Source organism: Haliotis cracherodii, unplaced genomic scaffold, assembly GCF_022045235.1.
Source record: "Haliotis cracherodii isolate W230 unplaced genomic scaffold, xgHalCrac1.p SCAF_7, whole genome shotgun sequence".
Classification (NCBI taxonomy): domain Eukaryota; kingdom Metazoa; phylum Mollusca; class Gastropoda; order Lepetellida; family Haliotidae; genus Haliotis; species Haliotis cracherodii.
This window is the reverse complement of record NW_027266330.1, coordinates 52,327,509-52,339,644: the sequence shown is the minus strand read 5'-3', so window position 1 is coordinate 52,339,644 and position 12,136 is coordinate 52,327,509. Positions and strand designations below refer to the sequence as shown.

Here is a 12,136-nt window from a genome sequence, read left to right as displayed (position 1 = left end):
GACGAGCCATGTACGCATGCTCGAAACATGCACGTGCTCAGAGCTCGTTTATCACAAATCTATGCTCTCATCACTCATTCCGATACATGCTACCGTAAAACTATCAACAGGTTATCGGGGCAGGTCTCGGAAACCTTTTGGAAATTTAAAACTTTTAAGTCACGCCTTCGTAAATGAGCTGCACGGAATATCAATATTTTGAAGGCGGGTTCAATTTTTGAAACATATCCATATATATAACATGTATACAAAAATATATATTTTATGATATTTGTGTTTCTTTTCCATAAATGTTTAAAGCTATTGCGATACATAGTGGACAGGTTTTACTTTCGTTATTTCGCGAATACAGCGATATACGCACATATATATATGTTGTCACGCACGAGTCTGTCTGTATAACTGACCGCCGCCAGAAGCACAGAATATATCCGGACCTAACCATCAATGACTGTATGACATCTAACCTGAGATTGAAACACGCAGATTGCATTCTTGGAAGTCAGCAGCCAATCTGACACGATAATCAACGCTTCTGACATTCATGGACGCCTTAGCCTAAGGTTAAGACAAATAGTATGGAAGCACAGTCGTGCTCAACGACGTCGTGTCATTCCGCCCCTGTCATGTCCCCGACTCCTTGTTTACAAGCATGGTCACGTGACGTGCTGTTTACGTCACGTGGTTATATCCGAGGTGACGTGTCAAGTGTCATCGTCGAGGTTGACGTCTGATGTACAAAGATAATTGATAACCTTGCACACGTTATTCGCCTCTGTGGGGGCGTCGTTGATTCGTCTGCATGTCATGTAACCCGTATGTAGGTCATGTGACACAAACCTGTCAGCCATTGACATCCAGTGATCGTCCGATCGTCACACGGATGTGCACGTCAAGGAAGGGCGGGGTACTTTGCAACTGACCCTAACAAAACCCGGCGCAACTGATATGTAAAGTGTTTGGAAAGTGATGGAGTATAATATGAATACATAAATAAATATAATATAAAATTCTTCAGAAAAAGCAAGTTATGTACAGAAGAAGTCCGCTCAAGCCAACATGCACCTAGACGGCAGGTCAATCCCATATTGAAAGAATAGACGCCTGGTCTATGTGAAAATTAATAATGATAAATACAATGTGAATATTAATAATGCGCCAAACCCATGCCCTAGAGCCTGTTCAATGCGATACGTTATTACCCCGGCCAATGATTTGTTTGTTTGTTGTTTAACGCCGCACTCAGCAATATTCCAGCTATATGACCGCCGTCTGTAAATAATCGAGTTTGGACCAGTCAATCCAGTGATTAATATCATGAGCATCGATCCACACAATTGGGATCGATGACTTGCATCAACCAAGTCAGCGAGCCTGACCACCCGATCCCGCTAGTCGCCTCTTACGACAAGCATGGACGCCTTTTACGGCAAGCATGGGTTGCTGAAGACCTATTCTACCCCGGAATCTTCAAGGGTCCCCGGCCAATGGATCAGTGTCTTCTCGGTTTTTATGCTCTGCCCCTTGGGGAGTATACACCTCAAACTGCCAGTGTGGCACTAGAAAGTTAATAGCCACATTACAATCTCATCCTACCGGGTACCCACTCACTGCTGGGTGAACAGAGGCATTTATCGAACAAAGTCACTTGCCTAAGGAGACACCATGCGTGCCACATGTGCTATATCAACTATACAATCAAAGGTCTCACAGTACCCCTTTTTGGGAATAAAACGTTAGTTCTCGTTATGCGAGCCAACGCTACGCTCACGTCCATCATCTGAAGAAAGAAATGACTTTTTTCAAAAACCATTTCAGAAGTCAAATTATATTATAACTATATCATCACTCTATAAATGCAACTTACCTCTGACAAGATCTCGGGACATACTGGGAACATTCTGTATTGACGAACAGTTCCACCGTCGGTCGGCAAACTGACTTTGACACGTCTCCACCGACACAGACGTTGCGAGCGCCACAGTTTCCATTAAATCCAAATTTTCTTTGCACATTTTCACTTGTCGTGGTACAAGTCCTATTGATTTTGAACAGTTTTTGGAAGTATCCCATGACTTGTGTTTGATTTTATACAGTGCCCTGAAAACAAACAGAACATCGATTATCATATGATGCACCTTTGAAGCATTATTTGTTTGTTTGTTTGTTTAACGCCGAACTCAGCATTATTCCAGCCATATGACGGCGGTCTGTAAATAATCGAGTCTGGACCAGACAATCCACTGAGTGACATCATGAGCATCGATCTAGTCGGATCTACGCAATTGGGATCGATGACATGCATCAACCAAGTCAGTGAGCCTGACCACCCGATCCCGCTAGTCGCCGCTTACGACAAGCATGGACGCCTTTTACGGCAAGCATGGGTTGCTGAAGACCTATTCTACCCGCTATGCGCGTAAGTGAATGTGGTTTTACGAATAATGCTATTCCGCAAATCGCGGAAATATTTGCGGAATATGTAGCTTACCGTAGACTCGCCAAATTTTGCTCTTTTTTTATCAACCAGTAAACTAATGTTAATTACTTTTCGGCTTTTAAATCGAATTGTGCACTCGAAAGATACCCATACATTTAACATGCGATTCAAACATACAAAATGTGTATCCTGCAAAACTTTCACTTTTAAACTTCTTGTGGTATTTCGACTAGATAAACTAAGTTTACACCTAACCATAAATAAGTATCTGTGACACTATGCATATTTATTTGCATAATATTATGTCTTGCAACGTCTTAATGCAAGAGAATAATTTTTGTAAAGGAATACTGTGAGTTTGTACAACGTTCGAGGAAAAATAATTCCCACAGAATTGAGTAAGTTTATCCATAGATGTTTGGTAATTGTGTCGCAGAAAATTGATAATATTTCCGCAGAAATAATATAAATGATAATATTACGAGGGCCTCAAAATTATCGAGTCTGGGTCAGGCAAATCTGAGGTTGATAGCATGACCAACGCCCCAAGACTTTCGGATAACTTTACACCAAATCACACTGTAAGCGCCCAATCCCCGTTTTACAGTTGGCGTGTACGGTAAGTATGAGGTACTGGGAACCTATTCGTTACTCAAAAATACACATGGCGGCTGTATGGTGTATACTGAGGCGAAATTGATTTGTTTCAATCCACAGACAGTTAAATATAAATACATTCAGCTTTACAGCATCTGCTTACAGTCTAATGAATCGGGTGGTCAGGTTCTGTGACAACGTAACCCAATAACGTGGATAGTTGCGCATAATATCAATCACTGGATTGTCTGGCCCAGTCTCGATTATTTATAGGCCACAGTAACACAGCTTGGCTATCGCTCAGTGCGACGATAACACCAACACTCACATCCTGTCTGTCTATCTTTATATTATTTTGTTTGCATACTGATGTTACTTGCTTGCGCCTGGGCCAGACGATCCAGTGATTAACATCACGAGCATCGATCCACGCAATTGGGATACGATGACATGCATCAACCAAGTCAGCTGACCACCCGATCCCGTTAGTCGCCTCTTACGGGTCATTTACAATCCAACCTTAATAGTATGTCATTCAGCACAACGCCCGTTATGTTACCAAATCAGTCTACTGCCTGCGTCACTTTAGACAAAAACAAGCCGAGATGTAATACAAAGAAATATCGTTCAAAGTGGGGGCGAAACCCAACTCACTCACTCTTCATCGCTTCGATAACAAATCTCCGATAACCGATTTTCTCTCAATGATGCACCCTGTATAGAACACCGCACGTGCTGCGCATGGCAAAAAACGGGCATGCACTTGTGAGTGTCACGAGGAACTCAGATGCATTTCTCTTCAAATCATTACTCAATAAATGTGCAATAAAATCTCAGAAAGGGTCTGCTTCTATTCTCTGCAAATATTTGCAGCCAAATAGGAATACGAAAAAACACTAAACTATCAAGAACATTTTTCCAGCATGTTTACCAAAATAACAGTTATGGCGCCCAAAAAAATCATTCCGGATGAACTTGAACAAGAACATTGGCCTATAGAGGCGGTTTCCCGCCAAAATAAGAAGCACTGGTTTCCATGGCAACTGTGAAAGCTAATGAAGGCGACGCGCAATTAGAAGTCATCACGCCCAATAAATAAAGACAACACCAAAGTCATTAGCTCAAGGACGTGCACATTGGAACCTTTTATTACTTCAAAGAATGGCTTTATCATAGCCAGGAGTAAACAATTATGTGTTTTGGGTATGGCGTAATGCTTCGTCAAGGTTTATTATACGTGGAATATCATATCCACACACACCACAAATTGTGTAAGAGGATTAAAATACACAAATGCAGTTTGTTGAACAAGCTGCCAATGGCGTCCCCATGCTTACTGGTGAGCCAAGCCAACAGATCAGCAGAAGCGAGGAATGAAAATTGACGACCTGCATAAATATTTGGAAAATAGGTCAGTTTTTGCTTCATCTGAAATCCATTTTCAATTAAATTAACGGCATTTGTATACCTTCGTAAACGATTGTAAAACAATAGTTGATGGTGTTTATTCCTGTAACCGAAAGACTTATAAACCATTCCAGACACGTCTTCCGTATATTGACGATGTTGGAAGGAGATTACGGTCGCTGTCTTAACCATTATTTCTAAATGCGTCAGGAATTTAAACCCATGGCTTCAAAATAAAAAGAGAACAGACATAAAGCCACTACTTCCAAAACAGACCAAGAACATTAAACCTTTTGCCACGAACACAGACAAAATGGGTACAGGTTCTGGAAAGGTATTAACGAACATTTGGCCTTTAAATATCAAGCATTTCAAGACTCCAGGAAATATTATATATGATAACGTCTTGTCGTTCAACTCAAAATACCAGGTTCAAGTGTTATGCGTACAAGGTATTACTTAGCATGTGCTCCCATTAACGTCACGCTACGTCTCCCGGGTCTGTGTTGTCCAATAATCTTTCATTAACTACCGCTTAACCTGTGCCATTATGACGATATCATGACCTGGCACCAGAGCTACAGGGATTGGAGAGCTGCGAGTAGTCACTTTCTGACTATCGCATAGCCAATTACCACAAGTAAATCGCATCCTAAAGATGGACCTTCTGTGCTAGAGTGTACCCAATTAGACGCAACCGTGCTTAAGGCTCTGTGATGGCTAGCACGCCGGTTGTATGGCGACTCGTGTAGGCACTTATATTACCGCGCTATCTCTGACTTCGGACCACCAAAGTATTCATATCTGAAGAACCCCGATACAGACATGATTAATTATTATTGTTTTATTTTTATTATTTATTATCAAACTGCCGGCGAAAGAACGTATACACTTGAAAACTGGATTTGACCAAAACATTTAAACATTATCAAAACGTTACTGGGCTGAAACCAATCCCCGAAACACTGCCAACCTAAGGTCCAAAACACACCTGTGATACACACCCATATCACATATACTACTCAAAAGAAGTTAAGGATCACCCGATTCTTTCATATTACTACAGGTAATCTCTCATTTCAGGGCAGATTAACAATTATAATATGAAAGAATAGATGATCCTTAACTTCTTTTGAGTAGTATATACAACGGTAAACTACGGTTATAACGAACTCAAATGGACCTCTAATTTCAGTTCGTTATAACCGTAGTTCGTTGTAAGCATAGATACAACAATATATATTGTCCGGGACCAAACATTAAGTCAGTAATATCCATGAGTTTGTAATAAGCGTGTTCGTTATAAACGTACTTTACTTGTATTTATCACCATCGAATAACCATTTTTTGTTCGCTTCAGTTTTAGTCACCATCAAGCAGTGACGTATACTTCCTTTTTCCCGGCAGTTTTATTATTTATAAGTTTAGTTATTCGTAAATGGACGTTCGAAATTAAACAAGACAGTCTACTTGTCCCCCATTAAAAAAAAGTTAACACGAATTTGATACAAACATGTCTAGTTATCCGGTCACAATTGGGAGGTGGGTCTAATGTCATTGAATGTGTAAATGGAACTCCAATACAGTAAACTACGGTTATAACGGACTCAAATGGACCTCTAACTTTAGTTAGTTATAACCGTAATTCGTGATAAGCATATATACAGCATAACTATAGCAAATAGTCGGGACAAAAAAAACAGTTCGTTATATCCGTCAGTTCGTTATAAGCGTGTTCGTTATAAACGTACTTTACTGTAGTACTTTACTCATGTTTTTCAGCGTTCATTTCTTGTTGGAATCAGAGCTCCAGATAAGCTGCGTATCTGCGTAAAATACGCACCAGAAATGCAGAAATACGCAGTAAAATCAAATCCAAGGGTATAAGATACGCAACGAACATTACAGATACGTTACAAAAATAAAACTTGTGCGTATCATCAAAATATTGTGAAGTAACCCTGCGTATTCAATTAGCAAATCAGCAACTTATTTTGATATTATAAACGGACATTCCGTCAACCTTGCCAAACTCCATGATCATTTGCCATCACACTTTCTTGTTGAAGTATCGTGGTATTTTTGAGTCCTATAAAGCTCTCGAACCCACACGACACCAGTTTGCAGGGACTAGATGAATAGTGTTTTTAAATATTTAACTTAAATACCCAAATGTGTAAAACCTAGTGGGTAACACAAATTTGAATACCCAGATAGAATTACTGATACCCAATGATTTTAAAATGCATGGGTAAAATACCCACAACACCAAAAGCTTCTCTGGACCTCTGTGGAATCACCGTCATTATCATTATTGCAGCTTATCTGTGCAAGACATTACTTCGGTAACCAGATCAGTTAACACCATATGACAAAAGCCATAATCCCGCGATAATGATTATCAATACTATAACGGCACTGACAGAAGTATTGTCATGGGTGAACATAAAATCGTATAATGTACATAAATCGTAGCATGATCATCACCCTTATGTGGCCAGATAGCCAACCCACTGTTACGGTCTGCCAGACAATGGTTAAACAATGACAGGATCACTACTGGCCGTGTATCCCACTCGCACTGGTATGACATCAAAGTTGGATGCTCAAACCCGCTAAAAAGTACAAGGTTTTGAATTTCAAGGCATTAGCAATTGGAATGTGGAACAAACAAGAGTATAACGCGAGCCTCGACGACGCGGTGCCCTGTCCCCACAAAGAACCCCAATTTAAAACCACAGGGGATACGAATCTGGATGTGAACCTTCTAGGAAATGCAGCCCCACTTTTCTGCCAAACATTCAACTTGACCCGAAATTCCCCTGGATGTGGCCTCCTTTGACAGAATTTAGCGTTAATCCGGGGGTTAAGAGGGTGTTTTAACATGGTCCTGTTATCTTTTTGTAGCAGTCAAGGGTTAAAACGTGTGGGATAGAGCCTTAATCCGCTGCAGCGCGAATTCCTAAAGATATCACCAACATGAATTGGAAACTACAACCAACTTTATTTAAATATCAACGTATCGACTGCTGGGTGTTACTTTCCCCTGTTGCAATGAACCACCCGAATTGTTCCTCGGCTTCGGTAACTGTAAGAACACACTGTAATCAACAGTTAGCGGTTTTAAAGGTCACAGGTCAAATGTCTAATGTCGGGGGGAGTTGTCGACACAGGAGAATGGTAAAGAACATGACACCGAATAAAAACGCACACGCGGGGCTCTATGGCGTAATAGAACAAACCTTAATGAGGTTTACTTAAGATGTTGAATGGACGATAACGCATATTTTATCAGCTGAACCGGTGCGGTAGGTTTTTCAGTTTAGTCATCGTGTTTATTACCCTTTTATACTGAATCAGACCTAATGGATATAACACTTATCTTTTATAACAAATATCACTATTTGTGACGCACATACAAAGGAGATAAGATAATAAAATATAGATAATGTTTAGCGAGGGAGTGAATTTTGCAGCTGTTCGTGGCAAATATTTGTGTAAACCTCTCTCTCTCTCTTTCTCTCAACAAAATAACTACGATTATCTCGATATAAAAATGCCCGATATCTTCAGTGCTTCGAGTTAACCAGGTTTTACTGTTCACAATATTAGAGGTGATAAATCTATTGGGCTTTTAATTCCTGTCTTCACGTTCTGTTCATTGCTTGATCTGAGTGAAAACATAAAGAACCCTATAGTAAAGTCCAGCTCATTTCATTGTTCCCAGTGTGAAGACGTAGCGTGTACAAGTCACGTCTGTAGACAGAAATATGCCATGTGGAAGTTGTAAAATGTGGCCACGCTGTTTGCTCTCGTCCGTGCCTCCTGTTTAGTGGCTAGTCTCAGACTTATAGCTTCACATTAACCATCGGTAAACGATCTTGATGAAATCTCTTGACACCTTTTCGGACCCTTGCGCTCAAAAGAGAATTGTCTGTGTAGGTATGTAGGTTGAAACAACCGTCCATAGTGTTATACGAAAACCACGTGAGATTTTGTACGCTAGGCTCTACCCAGGTGCGGGAATCTGACTTGACCCTCAAACGTCACAGGAGTCAGATTAGAACACAACTCTAGCAGTTTCTCCCTGTGTTCGCACTTGTTCCCAAAATCTTTCACAAACAGAACAGAAGGCATGCAAATAAACACGCTCCAGTGTCAAAGAATACATGCAACTGTATCTCTCCGTCGTTTTTTGTCCGGGAGGAGATATTAGGAAGCCAGCTAGGCAGGACAGTCGATGGGGAGAGGGAAGCAGACGGGAGGCTGGAGTAGCAGACGATAGTCAGGAGAAGCAGACGAGAGCTTAAATGTGGCGGAAGAATGTGTTGAGGGAGATGCAGGGGATGTGTTCTCTCTCCAGCTGTTTGCCGATGAAATGAAGCAGTTATGAATGTGATTTAGGTGTATGTCAGCGCTTTGACACGGATGGGGGTATGCTTACAATGTTATCATTGAAATAGAGGGGAACTATGTACTGAATAACTCACTGAGTTGCTATACTGGTATAAGTGGTAACAAGTATACACTAGGTCAGGGGAAAACAGGGCGAGATACACCATACTACATGTAAGACATTGTGAGTCGGACATTACAGACAATACAAATTACTATGCCTGTGTATTGCGACATATGACTGGATTGTATGTTTGTTTGTTGTTTAACGCCGCACTCAAGCAATATGGCGGCGGTCTGTATATAATCGAGTCTGGGCCAGACAAGCTACTGATTGATATCATGATCATCGATCCACGCTATTGGGATCGATGACATGCATCAACCAAGTCAGCGAGCCTGACCACTCGGTCCCGTTAGTCGCCTCTTACGGCAGGCATAGTCGCATTTTAGGGCAAGCATGGGTTGCTGAAGATCTATTATACTCCTGATCTAAACGGGTCTTTTTCTATTTCATCAGGTATCTAAACAGTGAGTGAGTGAGTATGGTTTTACGCCGCTATTAGCAATTTTCCAGCAATATCACGGCGGGGGACACCAGAAATGGGCTTCACACATTGTACCCATGTCGGGATTCGAACTGGGGTTTTCGGCGTAACGAGCGAACGCTTTAACCACTCGGCTACCCGACCGCTCGGTATCTAAACAGACTGCTATTGGTATATAATAAACTTTCTACCAAAGAGAAAGTAAACACATAGATTTGATCAAAAGATTGCACACGGTATTAAAATGTTGACGAAAGATAGCAAACTTTGGATCCTCAACACTACTATGTCACCCGCATCAGTTAGGACAATATTAGTTCACCCTGGTCACAATACTACCTTTCGTCCAGTGGAAAATGCGGCATAATAACAAGGGTGGCATTATAATCAGGCCTAACTGACGTGCCAATGTATTAAAGCTTGTAAAAAAATATGATCATTGACATGAAACTAATTTGGTTGTTATGTTAAGAAATAATTTCTGTGTGAGCTGTGAAAACTGAGATCAATGTGATAAGTCTGTTGACTAAGAGGAGAAAAAAATTCAAAATATAAACAGCAATGCCATTTTTTCAAAATCTGAAATAAATGGCATCAAAACCAAGGAATTGGAACGTTATAGATGAAAAACACTGACATTGGTATTATAATCAAGGCGGCATTATAACTAACGAATGAAAGATTATACAGCAGAAATCTGCTCTGAAGGATACATGGCATAAAAACCAGGGGCGACTGTAATATGACATGTCCAAGATTTATCCTGATTATGACCAAACGGTCGTCAGTTCAATACTCGTGGGTTTCACCAAAGTGGTAAACGTCTACGACTTCATCGAGCTGGCTCCTCGGTTCACTATAACGGAACTACACGTATTGTTCAAATCTCAATCCCTCTCCGTGTTTATTGAACAGAACTGTTTTGTAGTAACCTTTGTGACACTGTTCTTATGTTTATGTGAAGAATTTAAAGGCGGAGTATATTAAGGGCCCAATTGAGACCCACGAGATTTGCATTATTTTTTATAATGGGGAAAACGTTTGTAAATCATTATGAAAGTTATCACATGAGTTCATATAATAAAAAATAGACTTTCTCCATTGCAACAATTGCATGTTTGGGACTTACACACGTATCACACACGTATATGTACGGCAATGTGTGGAATATACTTGGGACGAGAGTAGGTCTTTGACCCAGACATTCTTGGGACATGAAGATCCGGGTTAGAACAGGTCTTCAGCAATCCATGCTGGCCGTTAAAGGCGACTATGCTTGTCGCAAGAGGCGACTAACGGATCGGGTGGTCTGGCTCGATAACTTGGTTGATGTATGTCATCTTATCCTAATTGCGTGGATCAATGCTCATGATGTCAATCATTGGATTGTCTGGTCCAGACTCGATTATTTACAGACCGCCGTCATATAGCTGGAGTATTGCTGAATGCGGCGTTAAATTACAAACAAATTGTTGGCAAAAAATCTCAGGAGAGACATGGTAAAACTAGCTTCCGTCATGGACTTGCTGTATTTTGTTTCTTGAAATTCACATATGTTAGCCCTATAAATAATAAGTATGTATTCGATTACTTCGTAAATCCAAAAGTTCCAGGCGCAATTAAGAAACGTGTATTGTCAACCATTTGGACATGTCTGATAACTGCCATACTGATATTTCAAAGGTTTCTACACCTTTGACATTGGACATTTCCAGATGGCAAAATCGGCCCTTGTGCTCCCTCGTCCCCACCAAACCCACACACGGTAGATTGGTTGGTTGGTTGTTTTACGCCGCATTCAGCAATATTCCAGCTATATGACGGCGGTCTGTAAATAATCGCGTCTGGACCAGACAATCCAGTGATTGATATCATCAGCATCGATCCACGCAATTGGGCTCGATGACAACCAAGTCAGCGAGCCTGACCACCCGATCCAGTTAGTCGCCTTTTACGGCAAGCATGGGTTGCTGAAGACCTATTCTACCCCGGATCTTCACGGGTCCACAGTAGATTGAGCCCCAAGAATTAGGAATAAGAGTTAACAACAACAACACGATGTGTGTGTTGTTGAACCTCGCATGTCAACAAACCAGTCGGCCGCTATTGTATCAACAATAGTAATGATGACGACGAGGCCTGACCTCCGTCTATAAATGCTCTCATTAAACGAGAAAGAGACCTCGTGCTGTCTTTTTATTGGAGGCGCTAAAAGTTAACTCGTATGTACCGACAGTACCGCACCTCCGAGAACAATGGAATTATGACTGCTCAACCAGTGGGATCTGCACGGCTATTTCGTCTTGATATATCCCAGTCTTTCTATTACCAACTGTTTTTGTATATTATGGAAAGGCGAGGTTTTTGAGCAGACAATGAAATATTTGCTAATGGGTGATCAAATCCTGATGATAAGCACTTAAATTCCAGATACGAGTTAGATCATTTATCCAATTGTTCTTGACATTAGTGGGACCGTTTATCAAAAGGTTATTAACACGAGTTTGACCACTTATCTATAGATACTTCATACGAGTTTATCAACTTATCCATGGGTTTCTGAAACGTGTTTAATCACTTATCCATAGGTCCCTGAGGCGGGTTTAACGTCTTATCCATAGGGTTTTGACACGGGTTTAACATCTTATTCATAGATTCTTGACACGGGTTTAAAATCTTATCCATAGGTTCTTGACGAGTTAAACATCCATAGATTCTTGATACGAGTTTAGCATCTTATCCACATGTT

General features: G+C 40.8%; 1 protein-coding gene across 1 annotated transcript in view; it reads right to left on the bottom strand.

Annotated features, from left to right (window-relative positions):
* LOC139447409 (protein Wnt-11b-2-like) overlaps nt 1–12,136 on the bottom strand; it is a 102,871-nt gene that overhangs the window by 61,934 nt on the left and 28,801 nt on the right. Inside the window, exon 2 of the mRNA XM_071228742.1 lies at nt 1,868–2,100. Coding sequence (XP_071084843.1) covers nt 1,868–2,100 — 233 coding nt within the window. The remainder of the gene's footprint in view (nt 1–1,867; nt 2,101–12,136) is intronic.